The following is a 27801-nucleotide window of genomic DNA, read 5'->3' on the forward strand; positions in this document are numbered from 1 at the left end:
GCCTGGTTGCTATGGTGACGCGCTATATAAAAAGTGGATGCAGCGGCGAGCTGGGGCCATAAGAAGGGGATGCAGCCGGACAGAAGGACGTAGCAGGCGGGTGCGGCCGGACACAGAAAGACGCAGCTGGCAGGTGCTGGGGGGGGGGTAGACGCAGGCGGACACAGAAGGACGCAGCAGGCGGGTGCTGGGGGGAGCAAGGGGGGGTAGCGGGGAGTTGGGGGGAGACTCAGCTGGACACAGAAAGACACAGGGTGCTGGGGGAGCGGGGGGGGGGGTAGACACAGCCGGACACAGAAGGAAGTAGCAGGCATCTGCACTGCAACGTGGGCACCAAGATGGATGCAGAGAGATGATGTGGAGCACTGTGTATGATGCAAACTTGGACACCAATGAATTTATACTTAATAACTGGCCCGTCTGATATTTCCCCAGATATTATATTGTTCCTGGATTCCTGTTGCAGACTCTTGACCTCTGCCTGTTCTTGGACTTCAACTTTGCTACCCCTTTATTACCAGCTTGTTCCTGCTTGGTCCCAGTATCTGCCCCCTAACTGTCTTCAGTACCAGCCTTGCCTGTCATACAGTTGAAAACATTATAGTAGCAGCCATAGTTCCAATAATATTCAGCTAATAGAGTACCCTGAATACAACAATGAGAAGCATATCTGCTACAGGCTGCTTACATTGCACTGTACATTCCTCATTCTATCTCGTGCATTTCAGGTTGTTCCATGGTGGAGTTTAATAGAGACCAGACTAGTAACAGTTCCATTCTGCTACCTTCCTTCTCATGGTGAGTGATTCTATTACCCCTGATAGACAAGCAGCTAGTAATGAGCCAGACATGGATTCTCAGTGAATTTCCGCATTTCGCCATTGGCGAATTGTTTCGCACAACTTCCGTGAAAATTCGTTGGAAAAATTTGTCGCGTGGATTTTTTTTTGTCGCGCGTTGGGCGTGGCCATGTCAGATTGGGCGTGGTCGTGTCAAATTGGGCGTGGTCGCGTCAGATAAAAAGGCGCGGTCGCGTCAAAAAAGTGCGGGCGACAAAAAAAATAGATGCGGGCGACAGAAAATAGACGCGGGGCGTTTCGCGAATTTTCTTGCCGTTTCACAAATTTTATGGCGAAGCGAAACGGGACAGATTCGCTCATCACTACAAGCAGCATTTCCTCTGCTCAGTATCAGCCTTCCCAGTTGCCAGTACCAGATTTGCCTGCCCTGCCCATTTTGCCTTCACTAAACAATCCTAAAGGCCACTGGCCCTGACACCCTCTTAGCTAATAACACATTCAGCCACAATTCCAAAAGTGAAGGGAAAAGAATTGTTTATTCCTCTGTTCAACACCAGGGGGAGATAGAGAAGTATAATGTCCCCCAACACGTCCCTCAGTACAGTTTCAGTGCTGTTGTTCAGTTCAAGTTGTTTCATGGCGGAGTTTAGACCTTTACAGAGATGGGACTTGGCACAGTGGAACTGGTACTTATCTCACTGTTACTCTACCTACCTTCTCATGGTGAGTGCTTCTTTTTTCCCTCTGATGTTCAGTGATTACACTTAGATGGAATGTGCCCTGCAGGTTTTTCCTGATAGAAACAGCTCAGCCGGGCACATCAGCCTGTTACAGTGGGTTGATCAGACTCCCTGCAACACAGGGTATATAACTCACATTTTCCTGTTATAGGAATATGTCCCTTATGCTTGTGATTTTTTTGTTTTTGTACCCTGTAGTAGCATGCAATAAATTAGTACAAAGCCCTGAGCATATTTCTCTGTGTTCTCTGTGATATTTTCCTTTGTCTAAATCCTTTAGAGCACAGTTTGTACAGATGGGGGGATCTTTCTTGCCTTTATCAGTAGAATACTAGAAAAGGTTATAAGTATCATACTGTATGTGTATTCAGTATTCACTCAAAAGGTGTAGGTTCATTTTATTTAATCTAAGAATACATTTGTAGATTTCAATCTTTTTTTTTTCTCCTTTGATGTAACTCGTATTCTATTTGGGTGAGTTCTTCTGATTTTGACCATATTGCGAGACCATCCTGGAATTTAAATTTATGTTCAGATTTTCAGACCCTTAGTCAGTTAGAGGTCTTGTTGCAAGTGAGAGAAGTAAATAAAAAGCAGGACATGTATTCTGAAAATTTTGATGCACAATTACTGTTTATTTGCTGAATTCAACAGTATAGCACTACCTGGGTATTGCAACATGGCAAACAGAGAGCCAGGGAAGTGGTCAATTTGTGCGCAGCCGTTGAAATGCCTCTTCTACATATACAAGCCAGCTTGCAACAAAGCAAGTGTTAAATACAAGGCTCGCTTGGTGCCTGCATCCCACAACAGTAAGGGGCTGATATATCAAAGTCCTAATTTTTAAGTACGACTGACAAAAATTTGTATTAATAACGATAATTTCTGATGTGCGTTAATTGCACGAAAATTCATATTGTGGTCGTACAAAAATATCATGGCACGATCCGAAAGTTCAGAAATTTTCGTATCCGAACGGTCATAAACGGGAGGAAAACCTTTCTGTCTTTGATCCTTCAGTGCATGATTTTGGAAGCCTCCCAACCCGGCCCAAGGAAAGTCTCCCATAGGGCTCAATGGCACTCTGCAGCTCCAACCCGGCCCAAGGAAAGTCTCCCATAGGGCTCAATGGCACTCTGCAGCTCCAACCCGGCCCAAGGAAAGTCTCCCCTAGGGCTCAATGGCACTCTGCAGCTCCAACCCGGCCCAAGGAAAGTCTCCCATAGGGTTCAATGGCACTCTGCAGCTCCAACCCGGCCCAAGGAAAGTCTCCCATAGGGCTCAATGGCACTCTGCAGCTCCAACCTGGCCCAAGGAAAGTCTCCCATAGGGCTCAATGGCGCTCTGTAGCTCCAACCCGGCCCAAGGAAAGTCTCCCATAGGGCTCAATGGCACTCTGCAGCTCCAACCCGGCCCAAGGAAAGTCTCCCATAGGGCTCAATGGCACTCTGCAGCTCCAACCCGGCCCAAGGAAAGTCTCCCATAGGGCTCAATGGCACTCTGCAGCTCCAACCTGGCCCAAGGAAAGTCTCCCATAGGGCTCAATGGCACTCTGCAGCTCCAACCTGGCCCATGGAAAGTCTCCCATAGGGCTCAATGGCACTCTGCAGCTCCAACCCGGCCCAAGGAAAGTCTCCCATAGGGCTCAATGGCACTCTGCAGCTCCAACCCGGCCCAAGGAAAGTCTCCCATAGGGCTCAATGGCACTCTGCAGCTCCAACCTGGCCCAAGGAAAGTCTCCCATAGGGCTCAATGGCACTCTGCAGCTCCAACCCGGCCCAAGGAAAGTCTCCCATAGGGCTCAATGGCACTCTGCAGCTCCAACCTGGCCCAAGGAAAGTCTCCCATAAATCTGCCCCTAAATGTGCAGGGGGTCTGTGCATAGTGTGTAAGGGGCATCACTGTGCTCAAATAATTACTTCTGCAATTAGTACATGAGCCTTAAAATGTGGCATTTGCAAATATGTTTATTTGCCTAGGTCAGGAAATGAGTGGATCTGCACCTGATTTGACCACCAAATGGGCTAGTGATCTGATAAATATGGGGCTTACAGAAACCCATCAGGAGACAACGACATCAATGCGCCAATGCATCCTCCTGAGTGAGCCATGCACAGGCCAATAAGATGCTGAATTATTCTGAAGGAGCCCAGTTGGCAGCTATTATTGCCCTTTGTATGGCCATTTATTAGTTTCTTGGCCAACAAGCTTCTCACTATTTTCATTACTTTGTAATTGGTGGTGCTATTAAAGAAGGGGAAATAAATAATTACAGTATGCATAATTCTATGCGATGTTTACACCTTACAACGCTGAATGCAAATATCAGTAGAGAAGACTGCAATGTCAAAATTTGTCGATAGTGTTCACAGCAAAATATAATCTACTGAAACATACATATTTTAGCTCACTTTTCAGCGATTTTCTCAGTGATTTTAAATTATGATTAATTGCATATATTCAGTCCAAATTGCATTTATCCTGTTCATAGTAGAAAGGGAATCAGCTGATTCCCATCATTATTTGTTTTCCAGCATTACAAACAGCCCAGACAAAAGAAGTTCCTTTTTTTAAACACAATTATTCTTTTTTTTTTATAGTTTTCAATTTTCCTTCCTCTTTCTAACCAGCTGGCCAATGACTCTGGTTGCAAAAAGTTATCTGTGAGGCTTCAGTTTTATTGTTTTTCTTATTATCTAGTTAATCTAGTTGAGTTCCTCTACTGCTCACCTTTCATTCTTGTAGAATATCATCTATTTATTATAAAATGTTTGTGTAAGTATTATGGTCAAAGTACCACTCACCAAAGTAATGACAAAATATCTTTGATGTGTGGAGTTACAAATTATATGCACGGTACAAACAGCCAGTCAAACATACCCTTGACAGCTCACAGGAGTAATCTGTACAATTAATGCATATAAATATAATGTTAAGTATATGTGATATGTGTGTATGTTTTATATATTTGTGTGTGTGTCTGGATGTGTGCCCATCTCTCAGGAAGAGAGGTCTATCTGTCTCTCAAGGGAAGAGGGAAAATATTTTTCTGTCCCTCCTGGAAAGAGAGCAAGAGAGAGACTTGTGTCCAAGACTATATGCCTGTTGTCAGTCTGTCCCTACCCCCCAAGTATCTATAAAAGGCAAGAACAAATGTTAAAAGGCGTGCTCAGTCCTTTCCCAAATTAACTTACAAGTATGTGTGAATGGCAGGTATACATTTCATATGCTGTGGAATCATAATTGAGAAAATATCTTACAATTCTGATAGCTAAACTGCTTCTTGGTTGCTAGGGTGTTTGTTTCCTAGCAGCCAGCAATTAGAAGACAATATTCAAATTGTCTTAGAATAGAACTGGCAAGGTCATACCAGGAGCTAATTTAAGATGAACTGTGCTACCGATCTTTGTGACACAGACAAAGAGGGATATTTTAACCAGTTCCCCGAAAGGAAACACTGATTTAAAATGTATATGTCTCCAGAGCTTTCCACCAACATTAATAAGGTCTCCAGAGATTCCCTCTCATTTGCATCATCTACATATATATTTTTATCTTTTATATCTTCAGAAAAATGAATGGCTACCAACAAAGGCTCCATTGCCAGTGCAAACAGGACTGGGGATATGGGACAGCCTTGATAAAGTGTGTTTTTTTATAGTAATTGAGCAAGGCTAAAGGTGGCCACACACGTGGCGATCTGACAATGTTTCGTGCGACCATCGGTCAGGGCTGAAACAGCAGATAAGGAGGTAGAAACAATAGGATTTCTACCTCCTTCTGCCGATTCAGCCCTGACGGCAGATTTTGCTCAGGCGCCTTCTATGTCGCCCGATCAAAATCTTTTAACCGGTCCGATCGGCCGATATCAGCAGCCTCCTGCGATATCGGTCGACTCGCCGACATGCCATACACGCACCGAATATCGTACGAAACAAGGTTTTGTACGATAGTATCGGTGTTGTATGGCCAGCTTTAGAAATCCATCCCCTGTATTTGCTGTGCAGAGCTAATGTAATGCAATACTAAGCAAGCATCAAGTGACAATCAGGTTGAATGAGGAAAGGATGAAAAATAGTTTGGAGAATGGGCCCATGGTCTAGGGTTTTTTGGTGGGCCCCTGTCACTCCAGTCCGACACTGCATACACGGGCCAATTGTAGCTGCCGATATCAGTCCTTTCGACCGATTCAGCAGCTTATCGGCCCGTGTAGGGGCACAAACATTGGGCCTGCCCGACCGACATCTTGCCTGAAATCGGGCCAAATATCGATCAGACAGGTTAAAACATTTAGTCGAACTGACTGTGCCTATTACCGGCGATCTAATTTGATTGTTTGGACCCAGGGCCAACGACTGAATTATCATAAATTCACCCGATATCGCCCACCCGTATGTGGGGGATATTGGGAGAAGATCCGCTCGCTTGGCGATCTTAACGTGTATGGGCACCTTTACTGCACTGCTACGGAGAATATGGGGGGAGTGGGTTTAGAAAAACATATGGTAAAAATTCTAGACTAGAAAGCAAATGAAAAAAGTCATTATTTATTGTGTACTGTTTGCAAATAAGTGCAGAAAAGTTGACTGATCCTTTAATAGGAATAACATCATCAGCAGACATCATCCCTGTGTCCCTAACAGCCAATCCAAAACCATCTTATACGGTCATGAAAATGATAGCTGTAAGTATAAAAGAGTATGAGTATAAAAGATTTTTTTTTGTTTTATTTTTGGAGCAATGTAACCACTAAATCACAAAGAATCTGGGTGCAGCAGCTGTGGTCTTTTATTTTTTGTGATCAAAGGCAACATACAGTTAGGAGGATGAATAAGGCCATTCTTTAGCTGTTTCATGTGCTTCGGAGGAAGCAGAAGTGACTCACATGTTGCTACTTATGTATGTTAAATGAAATAATGTGGTTGTGGAAAACATGAACAGATGTTACCAATGCAGTTGGAATGCACATACTTTGAATGAAAATGACAAAATCTGTAGAATTGGCTTGCAGGTTCAGCATTCCTGTAACAGTAATGATCCAGGCCTTCAAATTTTCCCACATCCGCATTTTGGATTTTGTTGCTTCATCTTTTGTGCGTCGGTGACACTGCACATGCTCAGTGTGCTCTGGGCTGCTCAAGCAGAAAATGAGTTTACATTTGTCATAGAAGCTGAGGCTACTGTTGGATTATTAATCAATTAATCAATAAGATTGCACCAATGGGTAAAGGAAGTCAAGTTTGGCTAAGAGTCCATCAAGTGTGACAAAGGCATGGAGTACAGATATGTGCCCCTAATTATGTCTGCGGTAGAGGTCTCTCAGTGGGGTTGCTCTCCTCTGTACAACAGTCACAAATCTAACAGTTCACATTAATAGAACAATCTATTTGCCATATACATAGTTAACACAGCTGAGTAGATATTCACCTCAGAATGATCCCTCTGCTGGTTCTTTACTTCTGCACAGACCCTGTGCTTTGGGAAGGGGGGGGGGGCGTGACCCCTAGAAACACTACAGCTGTTGTTTTACTTCCTTATATGATGTCATGCATAGTACTGACAGCAGCCTTAACTCCTATTGGCTGTTTCTCCTGTCAGTCTGGCATCTAACATATGTGATATGTTGAGTCTGTTTGACTATGCCATTGCAAGGGAGAAATTAACCAATGACCTTTCAATCTATGCAACTGGTTAGAGTGCACAAGCAACCAATGAATTGGTCCAATAGGGAAAAAGGGGATCACTGGAACGACAATGAAATGGTGATAACAATTGTGGCTTTAGGCATTAGTATTTAGAAAGTCACCAGTGGGCTGTGGGAAGTGACTGCAAACATTTTACCCTGCACTTTTGTATATGAACAGCTCTGTATTTGAACTGAGATGAGTTGTAATGTTTACAGAGCACAGATGGAAACCTGTGAAAGGGCACCACCCGGATTCTGGTATAACATATGCTTGTTTGTCTTCCCCTGGCCAAGTCACACAGTGATGGGATGATTAGCATTTCAGCCTTGCAGTGCTGGGGTTCTAGGAATGATTCCAGCCACGGCATTTTCTGCAAGGAGATTGTATGTTCTCATATGTATGTTCTCCTTGTGTCTTTGCGGGTTCCCCCCTACACCCCAGAAACATACAGGCAGGTTAACTGGCCCCTGATAAAACTGACGTAGAACACCATATAGCAAAATGAAATAACTGCTCTAGGCTCACCCTCCTACTTTGCCATATGACAAATGACTCACATTACTTCAAACATCATTAGTTGCCTTGTGACTCTTCATGGGAACAAGCATACTGCAAAAATATGTTGTAACTAATACAGATATAGGACCTGTTATCCAGAATGCTTGGGACCTGGGGCTTTCCTGATAAGGGATCTTTCCGTAATTTGGAACTCCATACCCTAAGGGGCACATTTACTAATCCACGAATCCGAATCACGAATGGGAAAAAATCGTATTGGAAACGAAAATTTCGTAAGATCGCAAATATCACGAAAATGCTTACGAAAAAACCATATTAGTCACGATAATATCGTATTGGCGATCCGAAAGTCACGAAATTTTCGTACCGAACAATTGTAAACAGCGGTAAAACCTTTCCGTTTTTTTCGTGCAAACGTCCGAAAAAGTCGTGCGGCGTACGAAAATGTCGTGCGGACGCCCGAAAAAATCGGCTAAATACGCTTGGAGCGTTCGCATGAACGCTCGAGCGTTCGGGTTTTTGTAAATGTGCCCCTAAGTCTACTAAAAAATAATTTAAACATCATTTAAACCCAACAGGATTGTTTTGCCTCCCATAAGGATTAATTATGTCTTGGGATCAAGTACAAGGTTCTGTTTTATTATTGCAGAGAAAAGGGAATCATTTAACCATGAAATAAACCCAATAGGGCTGTTCTGCCCCCAATAAGGGGTAATTATATCTTAGTTGGGATCAAGTACAGGTACTGTTTTATTATTACAGAGAAAAGGGAATCATTTAACCATTAAATAAACCCAATAGGGCTGTTCTGCCCCCAATAAGGGGTAATTATATCTTAGTTGGGATCAAGTACAGGTACTGTTTTATTATTACAGAGAAAAGGGAATCATTTAACCATGAAATAAACCCAATAGGGCTGTTCTGCCCCCAATAAGGGGTAATTATATCTTAGTTGGGATGAAGTACAGGTACTGTTTTATTATTACAGAGAAAAGGGAATCATTTAACCATGAAATAAACCCAATAGGGCTGTTCTGCCCCCAATAAGGGGTAATTATATCTTAGTTGGGATCAAGTACAGGTACTGTTTTATTATTACAGAGAAAATGGAATCATTTAACCATGAAATAAACCCAATAGGGCTGTTCTGCCCCCAATAAGGGGTAATTATATCTTAGTTGGGATCAAGTACAGGTACTGTTTTATTATTACAGAGAAAAGGGAATCATTTAACCATGAAATAAACCCAATAGGGCTGTTCTGCCCCCAATAAGGGGTAATTATATCTTAGTTGGGATCAAGTACAGGTACTGTTTTATTATTACAGAGAAAAGGGAATCATTTAACCATTAAATAAACCCAATAGGGCTGTTCTGCCCCAATAAGGGGTAATTATATCTTAGTTGGGATCAAGTACAGGTACTGTTTTATTATTACAGAGAAAAAGGGAATCATTTTTAAAAATTAGAATTATTTGCTTATAATGGAGTCTATGGCAGATGGCCTTTCCGTAATTCGGAACTTTCTGGATAATGGGTTTCCGGATAAGGGATCCTATACCTGTATAAATTAACGTTGGGCCTAATACAGTAACTTGGACATTGTTGGAATAAAACAATGGAATGCATCATTATTATTATTATTATTATTATTATTAAACCCCAGTGGAGCTTACAATCTAAGGCCCATATCACATTCACACACACACCAGGGTCAGTTTAAAAATGTTTCTAAATATAGTCAATTAAAAATTCTGTACCATTTCTGAAATAATTAAGTTACACTTCCATATTTCCCGCTCAGCAATCTGTCTCTCTACATGCAGGGTCAGTTATTTTGAAAGTAAGTGGGGCTCATTTATCAACAAATTTGCCTGTGGGTAGGAACCCATAGCAATCAGTGATTGACTTTTTGCAGCCAGCTACAGGCAGAACAAAGCATGCAACCATTTGATTGGTTGCCATGGGTTATTGCTCAGGGACAAATTTGCCCAGTGTTGATAAATGATCCCCTCTATTTGTAATTTATCAACTAGGCAAAGGAAACAAACACCAGTGTATCTGACCTGCCATTCAGGATCTGACTTCTGCACAAACACAGAATGAAGAGAGGCAGATGCTCTGAGGGAAATAGTGAAAAGTAAAGGTGGCCATACACAGGCAGATTTTAGCTGACTATTCCGCCCCTTCTGACCGATTCGGCACCTTATCTGCCCATCTATAGGTACAACCAATGGGCCTAAACGACCAATATCTGGCCTAAAATTGGCCAGATCTCGAGTGGGCAGGTTTGATTTTCATGTCAGATCGGGCACTGCATCGGCTAGTTGACACGGTCCTCGGTCTAATGGCGCCCATGCTTGTCCCACCGTAGATGGGCATATTTGGCTCGTTTGGCACCGTGTATGGCCAACTTAACTTTGACTACATCTACAAAGTACCTTACGTCTATGGGATGAAGCTCATATTTTATTATATATATATAGCTCCCCTTTCCATACCAGAATTCTTATAGACTTTGTACTGTATTTTTTTATTTATAGAGCACACAAACAAGCACAGTAGAAGGTAGAAATTTAAACGGGTATAGTTCCTGTGAATTAAACAGCAATTATATTCAGTACATAAGTTCTAGTGATTTCAACAGTTAGAATGAATTTACAATCTATGAGGAGGATATTTTCCTTTTTAAACTTTTAAAATTTAAATTTTTTTTGCTGATGATTTTTGTTGCTAATTTCCTTATCATCCTTTAGTAAACACACACAATAAATGAAAAATAATGTATTTGTGGAGTCCATTAGAAGAACAGAAAAGGTTAAACTTTGTAAATGGGTAGGAAGAATAGTTAGTTGCTAGCATGCATTTGTATTCCCTAAAAATACATCCAGATGTCGGAGGCTGAAGAGATTCCCGGATGCTTTGTTTTACTTAAAAGGAATTCTAAAGCCTTTTACGGAAATGTTTAGGACACTTCCCTTACACATTCACTGAGATGTAAACACAGCAGTGCTCTGCAAAAAAAATAAAATGAAACTATCCATAACAAAAAAAATGTATAATCATCAATTTGGTAAAGCTGTCTACACAGAAAAAAATCATTCTTAACCAAACTGGCCAACATCTGCCTGTGTTGCTCTGTGTATGAACATTAAAAGGGAACTCCAGCTCCTGAACCAACATTTTTTAAAGAGCCCCACACCACACCAAAATCCCTAATATACCCATCACTAATCTGTTCCTTCAAAAAGTATGAATAAACACAATTTGTATATGCTGAAATACAGCTGCAAAACAGTTCATCTCTTTCTTGATCATTTGAAATGCTGGCAGGGGAGGAGGGACTAAAACATTTATGTTAGAAATTGTGACAACTTCTCCACAGCTTACAGACAGCATGCAGGAACTACATAACCCACAATGCATTGCACTGTGATGTTTCTTTCCTTATTGACATCACGTGCGCAGGGAATTGTGGGATTGGGACGAGGCAGGCTGAGGACAGGCGACTACTGTTACATTTTATTTGAGTCACAAAGTAGTCAGCCAGATCAGCAGGGGAACAGGGGGCGGGGCTTAGGGAACTGTTCCAAACCCCATTATTACATTAAAATAATGAAAAGGCTGCATATTTTTTTTTTTACTGATGTATATTGCAAAGTTGCTTGAAGAAATGTTTACTTTTCGAAAAGCTTTGGCTGGAGTTCCCCTTTAATCATACAAATGGATTCAAGGCTCTCTAACTTGGTCTGGTTGAATGGGTGACTTCTAAATGAATTGTGGTGGGATTGTGCTGGAATATTTGGCTAGTGTCTGTAGCTGATTGGCAAATAACTTGGGAAAATGCTTATTTTATATTTCATACAAATGCAAAAGCACCAACATGTGGAAAATATGACCCCTTGGGGTCCACGCAGGGAACACTTGCTCCTGACCAATAATCTGGGTACGCTGATTTTTAATCCAGAGCAAGGTGCAGAGCCCATTACTGTTAGGTGAAAGGCTGCATGGCATACAAGCTAAGGGAAATTCTAAGGGTGCATCCCATGACTTGCCCTTTCTGAATCCAGTGTTGTACTCTGAGTAAGACACGGCCATTCGACTTCCATTCTAGAAAAACAAAGAACCCCTGGCATAGTTGATATGTCCTACAGACTAATAAATAAATCTATTAGGCTGATTAAAATTAGCTAAAATTTTGCTCTTTAAAAAATATCCGTTTTAGAGTACATTATCTAACTGCATATGAAGTAAATGTATTATGTTTTAAGTACATGGGCTCATTAATTATGCAATGGGCAATATGCAAAGTGCAAAAAACAGCTGCAAAGAACCCTGACATACAATTTTCTGTACTGTAGAATGGAGCGGAAAGGGTTGAATTCCAGCATGAACATCATTTAAACACAGGCTTTTCCGCAATGAAAATAATAGCAATGTTTGATATTCTGAATATTCTTCAGGGTTTAGATTCTCAAATGAGAAGTTTCTTTCCCTAAAGTAACCAGAGAAGTTATAGGAAAGTGTCTTGAGCACTATCATTCCCAAATAAGGATTTCCTTGTATAAGCCAATGCAATCACTTCACTGGAGAGCCAAATGTATTCTGTGTTGTTTATTGGTTTAGAGATGCATAGTAATACATGTTTCGGACTTCTGGGGTCAGTACCAGAGTGGGGATCCTAGAGGTCCGAAACATGGAGTGTTATGCATCACTAAACCACATTTAGCTCTCCAGTGGACTTTTTATTTCTACATGGTACTTATTGAAGTGGACCTGGCAAAACTTCACCACTGTTTGATTGAGCCCCTTCACTGAGTTTTACTCTTGTGGCACACAAGTTGTATTTTTCTTTTGTTCCAGTGCAATCACTTCCCCATTCCTACTGTCATTAATAGCAGTAACAGTACTTCAGGTCAAAGCCCAAACAAGCCACAACCTGGAACAATCCGTTATTATTCCCACCTTAATGCTATATCACTAGTACCTTTTAAATCCAATTGCCAGTGATCATGGACTCTGGATAGGAGATGAGAAGTCCCAGCTTGAAATAGAGATATACACCAACAAACCTGTACTGCTTATCCTTCATGACCCAGTGCTCAGACTAGACGGCCGACACCCTCCCCAATGCAAAATAAACTGGCACAACAAGGTATCTGCAAACAGGGTTGGCGCCCCTGCATGTACCAAAATATGACCAAAGAATAGATACTGAATTCAGTGAAAAAGGACGCTATGTTAGATATAGTTTGACCCCCAAATTTATTAGAAAAATTATATTTAAGCTTAAAAATACTAGGTGAAATGCCACACCTATTACATAAATAAAAGATAACATTCACATTAGGGCACCATTGGCAGATTCACTGTACACTGTTAAAGGAAGACTATACCCCCAGAATGAATATGTAACCAACAGATAGTTTATATTATGTTAAGTAACCTATTATAAAATCTTGCCAAAATGGAATATATATATCAGTAAATATTGCCCTTTCATATCCTTTCCCTTGAGCCGCCATTTAGTGATGGGCTGTGTGCTCCCTCAGAGATCAGCTGACAGGAAGTGATGCAGCTCTAACAGGAAGTAGTGTGGGAGCAAAAGGCAGAACTCTGCCCATTCATTGGCTGATGGGGCCTAGCATGTATGTGTGCCTTGGCTTGTTTGTGTGCACTGTGAATCCTGTGATCCCTGGGGGCGGCCCTTAATTCTTAAAATGGCAGTTTTCTAATTAGGATTACCCAATAGCACATACTACTAAAAAAGCATATGTTTATGAAACTGGTTTATTAGGTGAAGCAGGGTTTTACATATGAGCTGTTTATGCAATACATTGTTTGGGGGTATAGTTTTCCTTAAACATGCAGTGCACTCTTATGACATCAGACAGCACCTTGACATAACTGCAATGTCATAATGATAAATCACTGCTCATGATGGGAGAAGGTGATAATTAACCCATCTCATGTAAGACAAGGTTATGGCACTAATCACTTACCTTGAACATGTACAGTATATTCTATGTATTTAAATTAGACCAAAGCATTAGGGTGCAAGAGTAATGCAATTTATCAGTTGCAGGTTTAGTAACTCAACACAGAGAGAACTAAGTATTACATCAGTTGTACTAGCTGCATTCTCCTAACAATGTACTGCCTAGAGAGATAATCTAAAACAAGAAGTTTTGCTAATTGATTTATAATAAGCACAAGTGGTTCCAAAATGTCTTTATGGGGTCACCGGTGCTCATAAAGTTTACTTTTCTCTGTATCATTGTGCCACAGAGTGACTTTAACATACTATATTTATGGTTATCTTTCTAGCCATTGAGCAGCATTCTTCAGGAAGTGTTTCTTTGGGACAGACATGAAGGCTCTACATTTCTAACAGCTTAAGTTGAGCATATTTTTTTACATAAATGTAGTCATAAGGTAGTCAGGTCTAGTGTTGCACTAAGTAGGTAGCAGGGGTAGTTCCCAGGGTGTGCCATTGAAATAGCAGCTTTCCTCACTTTTGATGTAATGTGACAAAGAGATAAAATTTGCACCAGGCCCAGTAAATCATAGGAACCAATGAGTAGGTAGAATTTACAGGTCACCTGCTTGAAATTAAATATCTAATTGGTTGGTATGGAATAATAGGCATAGTGCAAATGTAGCATCTTTTAATATAGTACTCTATTAGTATGTTTAACTTGGTTAGTGTAGATAGACTTAAAATAATTTTTTTTCTGCACTTTATAAAGAAACTGAATTGTACTGTATCTGCTGTTAAATATATTTCCCTGTCTGAGGTATAATGAATCCCTGACACTTAAGTTATCTCTGCATGTGTGTAGCCTGCCTGCCTGCCTGACTATTACTACTACCCCTACCTTAAGGAGTAATGTGAAAAAAAGGTCCAAAGTTTGCTACAGGTGTACTCACAGCAACCAGTCAGCAGGTAGGTTTACTGGCCAACTGTTTGAAAGCTAACATCGTATGATTACTATGAATTACTAGATATGGGCAAATTCTGTGTCCATTATAACCCTCTATTGGGGTTATGTAATAAAAGGCACTAAGTTTGCCCATGAGCAGTAACCCATAGCAACCAAGCAGCAGGTAGAATATACTGTTCACCTGTTTAAAAGCAAACATTTACAGGTTATTTGATTTATTATTTGCTGGGATCTCACAATAGCAATATGTTGTATTTTTTTGCTTTGTAGAGTGTGCTCCATTTGTATTTTGCTTTGTACTACTGTATAACTCACTGTAAGCAGCAAGGAATTTGTTATGAGCACCTGCCTACAAATAGCAGTTTATTGTTCAGCACTGATACCTGTTTTTTTTCTGATGTACATTTCAGTTTTATGTTCTACTATATTTATTACATATAGTATCCGTCTTTTTTTCTCTGCAGCGAGTCAAGTTGGCCCAATCCAGGTGTATGGGCTAATAACCCAGTCTGTCAGTCTGGCACCCACTGAGCACTTGGCACAGCCAGTAGAAGAGGTAACATGGCATTATATAAGCAATGGAACAAGACACAGACTGGCAGATTACAGGAACCAGCAGCTGAGTATCCGGCACAGTCAGTTCTCCCAGCGACTGGATGCTGATAACAGCGGCACAAGGTTATGGATCAGGGAACTGAGGAGTGAGGATACTGGCATTTACATAGCATTCATAACACTTAATGGCACAACACATACAGTAGATCTGTCATTTACTCTCACTGTGTATGGTAAGTTGTTGGTCATTTTTCACTGATAGAGCTGCCTTTGTAGTCCCTAAACCTGACTGTTTTGCCAACCTGACTGTCCCTTCTCAACCTGTCAGTTACAGCTTCTAATGCTAGTGCTGCATTGTGACTGACCCCCTAATGACTTTACAGACCTTTTCTATGTCATATTTCAAACATTACATGGCTTACCTAGTTCTTAATGGAAAGTCTAAATGGACTCAACACTGTTAATGGTTACTATAGTTTAAGCTAATTTATTTTTGTGGAAAACTTAAATGGGAACTTTTATGAAAATAAAAAATTAAGGTTCTCAGTGGGGTCCCTCAAGGTTCTGTACTGGGTCCACTTTTGTTTAACTTGTTCATAAATGACTTGGGGGAGGGTATTATGAGCAATGTATCAGTGTTTGCAGATGACACAAAACTCTGCAGACCAGTCAATTCTATCCAGGATGTGACATCCCTGCAGCAGGATCTTGACCAACTGGCAATCTGGGCAGCTAAGTGGCAGATGAGATTTAATGTGGATAAATGTAAGGTCATGCACCTGGGATGTAAAAATATGCAAGCCCCGTATACCCTTAATGGGACTGCACTAGGCAAATCCATAATGGAGAAGGACCTTGGAGTCCTTGTAGATAATAAACTTGGCTGTAGCAAGCAATGCCAGGCAGCAGCTGCAAGGGCAAACAAGGTTTTGAGCTGTATTAAAAGGGGTATAGATTCACGGGAGGAGGGGGTTATTCTTCCCCTTTACAGAGCGCTGGTAAGGCCCCATCTAGAATATGCTGTTCAGTTTTGGTCTCCAGTGCTCAAACGGGACATTACTGAGTTAGAGAGGGTCCAGAGAAGGGCAACTAAGCTGGTAAAGGGCATGGAAAGTCTCAGTTATGGGGAAAGACTGGCCAAGTTGGGTCTGTTTACACTGGAGAAGAGGCGCTTAAGGGGGGACATGATAACTACAGTATGTATAAATATATATGGGGATCATATTATAATCTCACTAAGGCTTTATTTACCAGTAGGTCCTTCCAACGGACACAAGGGCACCCATTCCGATTAGAAGGGAGGTTCCGTTTAAATATTGGGAAAGAGTTTGTTACAGTGAGAGCTGTAAAGTTGTGGGATTCCCTCCCCGAATCAGTCGTACTGGCTGATACATTATATAGCTTTAAGAAGGGGCTGGATGGATTCTTAGCAAGTGAGGGAATACAGGGGTAGGGGAGATAGCTCTCAGTACAAGTGAGGGAATACAGGGGTAGGGGAGATAGCTCTCAGTACAAGTGAGGGAATACAGGGGTAGGGGGGATAGCTCTCAGTACAAGTGAGGGAATACAGGGGTAGGGGAGATAGCTCTCAGTACAAGTGAGGGAATACAGGGGTAGGGGGATAGCTCTCAGTACAAGTGAGGGAATACAGGGGTAGGGGAGATAGCTCTCAGTACAAGTGAGGGAATACAGGGGTATGGGAGATAGCTCTCAGTACAAGTGAGGGAATACAGGGGTAGGGGGGATAGCTCTCAGTACAAGTGAGGGAATACAGGGGTAGGGGAGATAGCTCTCAGTACAAGTGAGGGAATACAGGGGTAGGGGAGATAGCTCTCAGTACAAGTGAGGGAATACAGGGGTAGGGGAGATAGCTCTTAGTACAAGTGAGGGAATACAGGGGTAGGGGGGATAGCTCTCAGTACAAGTGAGGGAATACAGGGGTAGGGGGGATAGCTCTCAGTACAAGAGAGGGAATACAGGGGTAGGGGAGATAGCTCTTAGTACAAGTGAGGGAATACAGGGGTAGGGGGGATAGCTCTCAGTACAAGTGAGGGAATACAGGGGTAGGGGGGATAGCTCTCAGTACAAGTGAGGGAATACAGGGGTAGGGGAGATAGCTCTCAGTACAAGTGAGGGAATACAGGGGTAGGGGAGATAGCTCTCAGTACAAGTGAGGGAATACAGGGGTAGGGGAGATAGCTCTCAGTACAAGTGAGGGAATACAGGGTTATGGGGGATAGCTCTCAGTACAAGTGAGGGAATACAGGGGTAGGGGGGGATAGCTCTCAGTACAAGTGAGGGAATACAGGGGTATGGGAGATAGCTCTCAGTACAAGTTGATCCAGGGAATGGTCCGATTGCCATCTTGGAGTCAGGAAGGAGTTTTTTCCCCCCTGAGGCAAATTAGAGAGGCTTTATATGGGGTTTTTGCCTTCCTCTGGATCAACTAGCAGTTAGGCAGGTTATATATAGGCATTATGGTAGAACGTGATGGACATCCGTCTTTTTTCAACCTAACTTACTATATGAACTATAAGCTTCATCTCATGGAATAAAGAAACTTTAAATGATTAAAGTTTAAAGTTTCTTGACCATTTCTGAAATAGTCAAGTTAATCTTTCCCATTTCTTCTTTGACTCCTGAGCAAAATGAAGTCAGAGTATTTTGATTGACAGATCATGTATTTAGTGTGTGTTCCCTTTGAACAGACAATGAATTAGACCTAATTTTCCTTCAAGCAAGAACAGGCAGGATTCCTGAGAGGGAGAAAGTGAAGGATAACTTAACTTAAATTCTGTAGTAGATTTTGAAATGATTATATTTATACAACTATAACAGCTTTTAGTATTTTATCTCAGTGCTCTAAGATCCTTTCAGAAGTCTTATTTTTCTAATTCAGTTTCTTTATGCAGAGCCAGTTCCCACCCCAGATATAAAGATGGAGATGGAGCAGATTAGCCCTGACTGGTGCAATTTCACCCTTCATTGTTCTGCCCCAACAAACCCATCAGCGCTGTCCTACAGTTGGATGTACAGACACAAAGGCCGGTACCAGCCCTATCCCAATGGTACCACAATCCGTGTGTCACTGCAGCCTGAATCCTGGGATGGGGAGTATCTGTGCTTGGTACAGAACCCGGCTGATCAGAAAAATGTCTCTATTGCCCTTCAGGAAGTCTGCAATGGTAACTTGACTACGAAAGTCAGAAATGGTGAGCATAGTTCAAGACATACAGAAGTATTGTTGGTACTTGTTGGAGCCTTAGGGCTCTGGCACACGGGGCAGATTAGTCGCCCGCGACAAAACTCCCTGTTCGCGGGCGACTAATCTCCCCGAGTTGCCTACCCCTGCCATCCCACCGGCGAACATGGGGAGATTAGTCGCCCGCGAACAGGGAGTTTTGTCGCGGGCGACTAATCTGCCCCGTGTGCCAGAGCCCTTACTGGCATCAATAGACATCCATATAACAAAAGTGTTTGTGTAGAAGGAGACACTTAGATTGCAAACACATCTTTGGCCACGCCCATATGACAAAAAACAGAACAATGGCAACCTCTATGCGCTGCAATGAGTTAGTGCACAGAGAGGCCTTAGGTGGCAAACGTCTGTATCCCTTAGTATTTGTAGATGCATTTGACAACCAAACCAGTGGCCCCATTCTGTGCACTACATTGTGACCATCAGACCTGTGGCCCCTGTGAATCTGAATGTGACTAACATACCCCAGACCTGTGGCCCCTGTGAATCTGAATGTGACTAACATACCCCAGACCTGTGGCCCCTGTGAATCTGAATGTGACTAACATACCCCAGACCTGTGGCCCCTGTGAATCTGAATGTGACTAACGTACCCCAGACCTGTGGCCCCTGTGAATCTGAATGTGACTAACGTACCCCAGACCTGTGGCCCCTGTGAATCTGAATGTGACTAACATACCCCAGACCTGTGGCCCCTGTGAATCTGAATGTGACTAACATACCCCAGACCTGTGGCCCCTGTGAATCTGAATGTGACTAACATACCCCAGACCTGTGGCCCCTGTGAATCTGAATGTGACTAACATACCCCAGACCTGTGGCCCCTGTGAATCTGAATGTGACTAACATACCCCAGACCTGTGGCCCCTGTGAATCTGAATGTGACTAACATACCCCAGACCTGTGGCCCCTGTGAATCTGAATGTGACTAACATACCCCAGACCTGTGGCCCCTGTGAATCTGAATGTGACTAACATACCCCAGACCTGTGGCCCCTGTGAATCTGAATGTGACTAACGTACCCCAGACCTGTGGCCCCTGTGAATCTGAATGTGACTAACGTACCCCAGACCTGTGGCCCCTGTGAATCTGAATGTGACTAACGTACCCCAGACCTGTGTCCCCTGTGAATCTGAATGTGACTAACATACCCCAGACCTGTGTCCCCTGTGAATCTGAATGTGACTAACATACCCCAGACCTGTGTCCCCTGTGAATCTGAATGTGACTAACGTACCCCAGACCTGTGGCCCCTGTGAATCTGAATGTGACTAACGTACCCCAGACCTGTGGCCCCTGTGAATCTGAATGTGACTAACGTACCCCAGACCTGTGGCCCCTGTGAATCTGAATGTGACTAACGTACCCCAGACCTGTGGCCCCTGTGAATCTGAATGTGACTAACGTACCCCAGACCTGTGGCCCCTGTGAATCTGAATGTGACTAACATACCCCAGACCTGTGGCCCCTGTGAATCTGAATGTGACTAACATACCCCAGACCTGTGGCCCCTGTGAATCTGAATGTGACTAACGTACCCCAGACCTGTGGCCCCTGTGAATCTGAATGTGACTAACGTACCCCAGACCTGTGTCCCCTGTGAATCTGAATGTGACTAACGTACCCCAGACCTGTGTCCCCTGTGAATCTGAATGTGACTAACATACCCCAGACCTGTGGCCCCTGTGAATCTGAATATAACTAGCAGGCCTCAGACCTGTGGTCCCCGTGAATAAGAATCTGACTACCAGACCTTGAACCTGCAGGCTTTATTATCTGCAAGTGCATTTGAAAAACCCAGATCAGTGTCCCCAGCTCTGTGTACTGCAAATATCTGATGTAGATGTACATATCACTAGCAGACGCCAGACCAGTGACCCCCACTATGTGCGAGTTGGTGCAACTTTCAGACCTCAGATATGCAGTTAATGCTAGTAAACTCGTAAAGGCTTATAAAAATAAACATTCAAACAATATACATTACCTTGAACCATGGTTAATATCGCTAATATTAGCCCTTATATATACTGTATGTATAGCACTGACATATTTGCTACAGTGTTTTTTTACATAAATTATATTGTACATCACTCACATCAGTCCCTGCCCCAGTGGAGCTTAAAATCTACATTTTTTACATTCTCACACTCACTAGGGTATGTTTTTTCACTTTAAGAGAAAACCAAATTAGTTTAATGGTTGGTTTACCTAAAGAACTGCCATAATGCAATTTCCATGGCAGCATGCACTGAGGAGACAAAACTGGTGTTAATTAGTAGACTGAACTAATTGCTGATTGGCTGCAATGAGTAACTGCAAGTGTGCAATATGGTACCTACAGAATGTTAGTGACAGCCTTCAAATATGGTTACTACTTTTCTTATCGTTGCAGACAATTTTAGGAAACGGTATCTTTTATTAATCATCCTGCCCTTGGCTCTTCTTCTGTTATTCCTGGCATGGTATATCAGAGCAATCAAGAAAAGAAAAAAAGGTAATTTATCTAAATTCATTGCTATATATCTAAAGCTTTGGCCATAATTGTATTATTTATGTGATTTATTCTCAGTTTTTTGCACAAGTATCTAGGTATCCAGCGGAACACATGAATGTATTTATGTGTGCTAATTAATATACAATGGTAAACATGCAGAGAATGATTTCAGAGGAATTGGGAATACATTCATTCAACCTTATTGTAATGTCTTATTAGATACATTAATGATAAACATAATGTTGATTAAATTGTACAATGTTATTGAATCTTGAACCAATAGCATTGTAATGGTAGTATGACAAAACAGACACCGGAATTTTTTGGGAGTTACCCTGATTCTGCCATGATTTTTATGGGGTAATTTTTATTTCTAAATAACACTGTTTACATAACAAATATGCTAAACCATTATTATTTCATTAAAACTGGATCCATTCATGCTCTTTATCCTGAATTGAGTCTTTTAGGTTCATAGCTTTCAGTAAGACTTATTTATTTACATTTTTTTTTTTAAACACAGGGCCACCATCTACTGCCAGTCAACTTGATGAAGTTCAGTATATAGAGGTTCATACGTGTCAGTCGGACAGAGGCCTTCAGGTATGGAAGAAACATGTTACAGGGAGAAATGCCTTCTGTGGCCGCACTGCAATTTGCAGAAGCAAATACTGCAATTTAAATAATATTCCTTAGGGACAGTGGTGCACAGAGCAATGCATTGAGCTTTGTGGGGCATTCCATTAGTGGCTTGGTGGCAGGGTGTATTTAGGTCTGGTGTTGCACCGGACCTAAATATGCCCCTACGCCGTGTGTGTGTGATGTCACACCCCCAGACATCGAGGAAGTGATGCATGATGTCACTTCCACAGAGCCCACGACCCCCCACCCCCTCAGCTCTATGGAAATCTGCAGCAGAGGCTTCGGGGAATCTTTTATTTTATTTTTAAAGAAAAAAGAAAATATACTGTATATACTCGAGTATAAGCCTAGTTTTTCAGCACCCACAATGTGCTGAAAAAGTCACCCTTGGCTTATACTCGAGTCGGGTTCCATGGGTTCCTCTAGACTAGCACCCTCTCTCCTTTGTGTGCAAATTAGGCCACCTACAACCAGACCCTCCAGTGCCCTGGCCTAGGCTCCCACTAGCAATACTTATTCCCCCTTACATCTCCTCCGGGACCGGGTCTGCTGCCAGTTTGCCAATGTGCAATGAGCGTGGGGTAGTACTCATTGTTTTTGTTGACCCTCTTCTCCGCTTACAGAACTAGTTTACTGTTTTTCTTTGAAATATTGAAAAACATATACCCCACTGATGCCTCAATTAATGTAATTTTATAGGTATTTATTTTGATTATTAAAACTTAGCAGTAGCTGCTGCATTTCCCACCCGAGGCTTATACTTGAGTCAAGTTTTTTCCAGTTTTCTTAGGTAAAATTAGGTACCTCGGCTTATATTCGGATCGGCTTATACTCGAGTATATACGGTAGCCACCCGAGGGCACCCCAAAACGTGCCGCCCTAGGCACAGGCCCTTGCGTGTCTTATTATAAATATGCTCCTGCTTGGTGGGCCATCACTAGCCCTGTACAAGTATCTGCCTGCACTAAGTCTAAGAGTATACTGTCCCTTTAATAACAGCAGAATAAAAGCAGAGGGGTATATGGATACAATAGAAGTTTTCTGCTGATCGTTCCCTGTGAATAATTTATTAGCTCCCCTAGCAACCATCTGCTAAAGTATCTGCTTCTGGGAAACCTGGCGCCTGATCCATAATGGAGTTTAACGTCAATAAAAAGTACTTTTGCTTTTATAGTCTATTTGCTCAGTTCTACTTTGCATTAGCGCAGCTGTCATTAGGAAAGGAAACACAAACAGTGGAAATACAGTATAAGTGGCTACTGGCCCCCTCACCACACCCCAAAAGCTTATTCACTGGGACTCTCCACAATATTTGTGCACACAGTCCCAGACATCTATTAGAGACCAGTGGAAGTAGATGAACTGAAAATCAAGATAAAGTCAACAAAACACTGGTAGAAAACTAAACCCTGAAATGAACTTGTCTGGAAATGGTGTATTTTATTCACTGAACCTACTGTTGCAGCCCAGAGGCTCAGCATCCCTGTATGATCCAGATCTTCAGTTTTCCCCAGCAGCTCCCTATCTTGGATCTGGTTAGTGTGTCAGTGGCACTGCACATGCTCAGTATGCTCTGGGCTGCTGTTGAAAAGATAAGCTTAAAGCTGTCAAAAATGACTAAGCTAAAAATGAGGTTACATCTGTCATAGAAGCAGATGCCACAGGGCTGATTATTTATCAGTTTTGATTATTTCTAAACTGCTATTAAATGTGACTATGAATTAATTATTAAACAGCCCTGTACTGTGCATTTCATATTATATATATATATATACCTAAGCTCAGGCAACTCAGCCCAGAGCAGGTGTTGAGAACCAGTAGAAAAGAAAATGGGGGCTACTAGAACTAATCAGACCTTAACTACTAAAGGTCTGTGGTTGCCTTGGGCTAGAAAAGAACTCCAATGCATAATGTGTACCATTCCTTTTATGAGCTTTAGTTCCCATATACATGCATAATGGTAGCAACCACAGACCATCGCTAAGCACCTAATACAAGTTTATTATCATTCTTGGCTGTTAATAACAATGCAATTAATTACCATTTTTAATATTATGTAAAAACTGGACAGGTGGTTACCCTAGGGCAGTGATCCCCAACCAGTGGCTCAGGGCAACATGTTGCTCCCCAACCCCTTGGGTGTTGCTCTCAGTGCCCCCAAACCAGGGAGTTATTTTTCAATTCCTGACTTGGGGGCAAGTTTTGGTTGAATAAAAACAAGATTTCCTACCAAATAAAGCCCCTGGAAGCTGATAGGGTGCATAGAGGCCCCTAATAGCCAATCACAGCCCTTATTTGGCTCCTCCATGAACTTTTATGGCGCTTGTGTTGCTCCCCAAGTCTTTTTACATTTCCCTGTGGCTCCCGAGTAAGAAAGGTTGGGAATCCCTGCCCTAGGGGAATCCCTATGTGAATAATAGGTACTTTCACAACCACTGGGTCTGACATAAAAGGTAAAATCCTTCTGATCTTCCCCATTTCTCTGTCACGCTCATATTCCAGCCCTGTATTAACCCTTTCCTAATCCTTGCCTTAATCTTATGCATACAGGTTCCCAGCCATGCAGCATTGTACTGTTGACGGAACCAGCTAATACGCGAAATACTGAGTTTGAGCTCTTCCAGGCTAGGGGAAAGGCAAAGTAAGGGTTAACTCAGACCTGGACTGAATGTAATAAGGCTAGAGAGAATAGGGGAACAGGGAGAGAGTGGGGTGATAGTGAGCAGGCTGCAGACTGGGAATAAACAAATGTTCAAATTCTTACATATTCTACTTTCTACAAGTGCAGTCATGCTAAATTTGGTGTATTATTGTTTTAAAAATAGCATTCTTCAAAGGTAATTACAGCAAAAGCCACTCCTTGCACCTAAGTATAGTTCTGCTTGGCACTGCCACGCCCCCACTCCCGTTTTAAAGTAAACAAAGTGTACCTTCAGATGCACCTCTATAGGTAGTGATAGCTCCAGGGTTCCCCTGCAGCAATTGGTTCTTTAAGGGGTTGTTCACCTTTACAATAACTTTTAGTATAATATAAAGAATGCTATAGACAATTTGTAATTGGTCTTTATTTTGTATCATTTCCCAATTTTTGAATTATTTAGCTCTTTGTTCAGCAACTCTCCAGTTTGGAATTTCAGCAGCGGTTTGGTTGTTAGAATCCAATTAAACCTAGCAACCAGGCATTGATTTGAAAGAAAGGCAGTAATATGAATAGGGGAGTGTTAAATATAAAGATAAATAATAAAAAATAACATTAACACTGTAGCCTCACAGAAAATTGTTTTTTGGCTTCTGGGGTCAGTGACCCCCCTATTTGAAAGCTGGGGAGAGTCAGAAGAAGAAGGCAAATAATTGACGCGAAGACAATTTTTTGTGTGGTATTTGACGCAACGCTAATTAACTTATCCAAGTATGGCCATATTAGCCATACACACCATTACGCTCGTAAAACTACTGTTCTGAAAATGCCCATTTCCCTGCAAACTGGCGGCTGCATCACTCTGGGGCCAACACAGACTGAATAAATCCCACTGCAAAGTCCTTATTGTGTTGCCAAAAGCTCATGAACTGTACTTTTCTATAATTACCGCCTGCCCCGTGTAGGGGTTAATTTTCGCACAGACAAATGCGATATTTAGTGCATTTAATGCTTCATATGTGTGTGAATCATGCGTTAGTACTATTTCTATTCGCTATTTAACACATGCGATATGCGACTTAACACATGCGAGAAAACTTTAGCAAATAGCACGTTTTTTTGCGTCAATTTTAACGCAAAAAAGCATGCATGCAACGCTTATCGCATTTTAGTGAATCAACCCTATAGTATTTTATATACAGGTATAGGACCCATTATCCAGAATGCTCGGGACCAAGGGTATTCCGGATAAGGGGTCTTTCCGTAATTTGGATCTCCATACCTTAAGTCTAATAAAAAATCAATAAAACATTAATTAAACCCAATAGGATTGTTTTGCATCCAATAAGGATTAATTATATCTTAGTTGGGATCAAGTACAGGTACTGTTTTATTATTACAGAGAAAAGGGAATCATTTAACCATTAAATAAACCCAATAGGGCTGTTCTGCCCCCAATAAGGGGTAATTATATCTTAGTTGGGATCAAGTACAGGTACTGTTTTATTATTACAGAGAAAAGGGAATCATTTAACCATTAAATAAACCCAATAGGGCTGTTCTGCCCCAATAAGGGGTAATTATATCTTAGTTGGGATCAAGTACAGGTACTGTTTTATTATTACAGAGAAAAGGGAATCATTTAACCATTAAATAAACCCAATAGGGCTGTTCTGCCCCCAATAAGGGGTAATTATATCTTAGTTGGGATCAAGTACAGGTACTGTTTTATTATTACAGAGAAAAGGGAATCATTTAACCATTAAATAAACCCAATGGGGCTGTTCTGCCCCAATAAGGGGTAATTATATCTTAGTTGGTATCAAGTACAGGTACTGTTTTATTTCTACATAGAAAAAGGAAATCAGTTTTAAAATTCTGAATTATTTGATTAAAATGGAGTCTATGGGAGACGGGCATTCCGTAATTCGGAGCTTTCTGGATAATGGGTTTCCGGATAAGGGGTCCGATACCTGTACTTATATAGTGCACTATATTAGAGAATAAATAATGCCTTCTAAAAAGTAAAAGGGTAATGTAATGAAATGTCTTATATTTGCCCATAGCTACAAACCCATAGCAACCTTAAAGGTGTATGCTTTCAAACAGCGGACTGGTAAATGTTGCCTGCTGGCTGGTTTCTATGTACGGGTTACTAGAGAAGTAGCAAAATGATCATTATTTGTTATTTTATCCCCTAATTATCCACTACACATGCTCAGCACTTTTGCAATAACTAATATACTTTCATTTTTAATGTTTTTTTGTTATTTTATGAGGCTTTAAATGCTTCCTAATCTCTGTGAAATTCACAATCCTGTTACTGGGAGCCCTCTCTCCCACCACTGCTGATTCGGAGCCCCTGCAATACCCCAGAAGCATGTTGATGCTAGTGTTCCCACAGGGACGGGGTACTTGCCATAACATACATCACCAAAACATGTGTTTATAGAATTGCACAGCTGGCTACCTTGCACCAAACGACCATAGGGACAGCAAAATGCTTTATGTGAATATAATGAACGGATATCACTTTCCTTCCCTTTCAGACCATTTATTGCCTGGAACAGAAACCCGCCAGTCCCCGTGAAGCAAGGACACAAACAATATACACCGAGTTGGAGAATATTCACAGGACTCCCCAGGAATAAGGAAACAGGGCTCTTCCTGCCCAACGTTGCCTTTTCAATAACAGGAAAGTGGTGTATTCTTCCTGTTCCACGTATATCCTGGAGTGGATTGGCTGCCTGATTTGCTAAAAAACAAAGGTCGATATAAGACAGGAAGTGCATGCAGAGATACTGGATAATATTGAAACTTGGCCCAGTTATGTATAAACATCCATCAAAGTATGTTCTGCTTACTGGAACCGAAAGCCAAAGCTTTGGTCTGGGGCAGCTGGGAATAGTACAAAATTCGATTAAAGGAGAAGGAAAGGTAAAAACTAAGTAAGCTTTATCAGAAAGGTCTATGTAAATACAGCCATAAACACTTACAGAAACGCTCCTCTATCAAAAGAAACAGGATTTGTTTTCCTGTGCCAGAGACACGCAGCTCTCTCCTCTCTCCTGCTCCCCCCTCCCTCAGGAATGCTAAGAACTCACTCCCCCCCTTAGGAATGTGGATCTGAGCCAATCAGCAGTCTTACACACTGAGCATGTACACGGGTCTTGGTCTCGGTGCAGGAGCGAGGCATTATGGGAACTTTCTTACAGAGCTCAGCGTTTTGTTTTTTTTCTGATTATCTGAACAGGAGAAATATGGGGAGACTTAAGGGCACTATTGAGAGAACTGAAGGTATGCCTGCAGCTTGGAATTAACTCTTTACTAGCCTTTCCTTCTCCTTTAAAAGAAACAAAAGCAGTTTAAAAGAGAACTAAATCCTAAAAATAAATATGGTTAGAAATGCCATATTTTATATACTAAACTGACTGCACTAGTCAATAGTTTAGAATAGTAATAATGATATAGGTCTTTACAGCTATTACAGGAGCTCCCCATCTTGGATTCTGTAAGAACTGTC

At 41.8% G+C, this 27801-nt stretch overlaps 1 protein-coding gene across 1 annotated transcript; it reads left to right on the top strand.

Annotated features, from left to right (window-relative positions):
- Positions 1-1381: 1381 nt before the first annotated feature.
- On the top strand, positions 1382-27273 carry LOC105948226 (T-lymphocyte surface antigen Ly-9-like). The gene is made up of 6 exons (XM_031891664.1): positions 1382-1523; positions 15154-15477; positions 18157-18456; positions 20897-20998; positions 21522-21601; positions 26828-27273. Exons 1-6 carry the CDS (start codon positions 1463-1465, stop codon positions 26927-26929), a joined length of 969 nt encoding a protein of 322 aa, XP_031747524.1. The 5' UTR covers positions 1382-1462; the 3' UTR covers positions 26930-27273.
- The last annotated feature ends 528 nt before the right edge of the window (positions 27274-27801 follow it).

The sequence above is a fragment of the Xenopus tropicalis genome, chromosome 8, assembly GCF_000004195.4.
Source record: "Xenopus tropicalis strain Nigerian chromosome 8, UCB_Xtro_10.0, whole genome shotgun sequence".
In the NCBI taxonomy this organism is placed as follows: domain Eukaryota; kingdom Metazoa; phylum Chordata; class Amphibia; order Anura; family Pipidae; genus Xenopus; species Xenopus tropicalis.

Coding starts and splice junctions, on each gene's coding strand:
- LOC105948226 (XM_031891664.1), top strand. CDS start 1,463: ATGGGACTTGGCACAGTGGAACTGGTACTTATCTCACTGTTACTCTAC. Junction 15,478..18,156: donor ATTTACTCTCACTGTGTATG/GTAAGTTGTTGG, acceptor TTCTTTATGCAG/AGCCAGTTCCCACCCCAGAT. Junction 21,602..26,827: donor AGTCGGACAGAGGCCTTCAG/GTATGGAAGAAA, acceptor CTTCCCTTTCAG/ACCATTTATTGCCTGGAACA.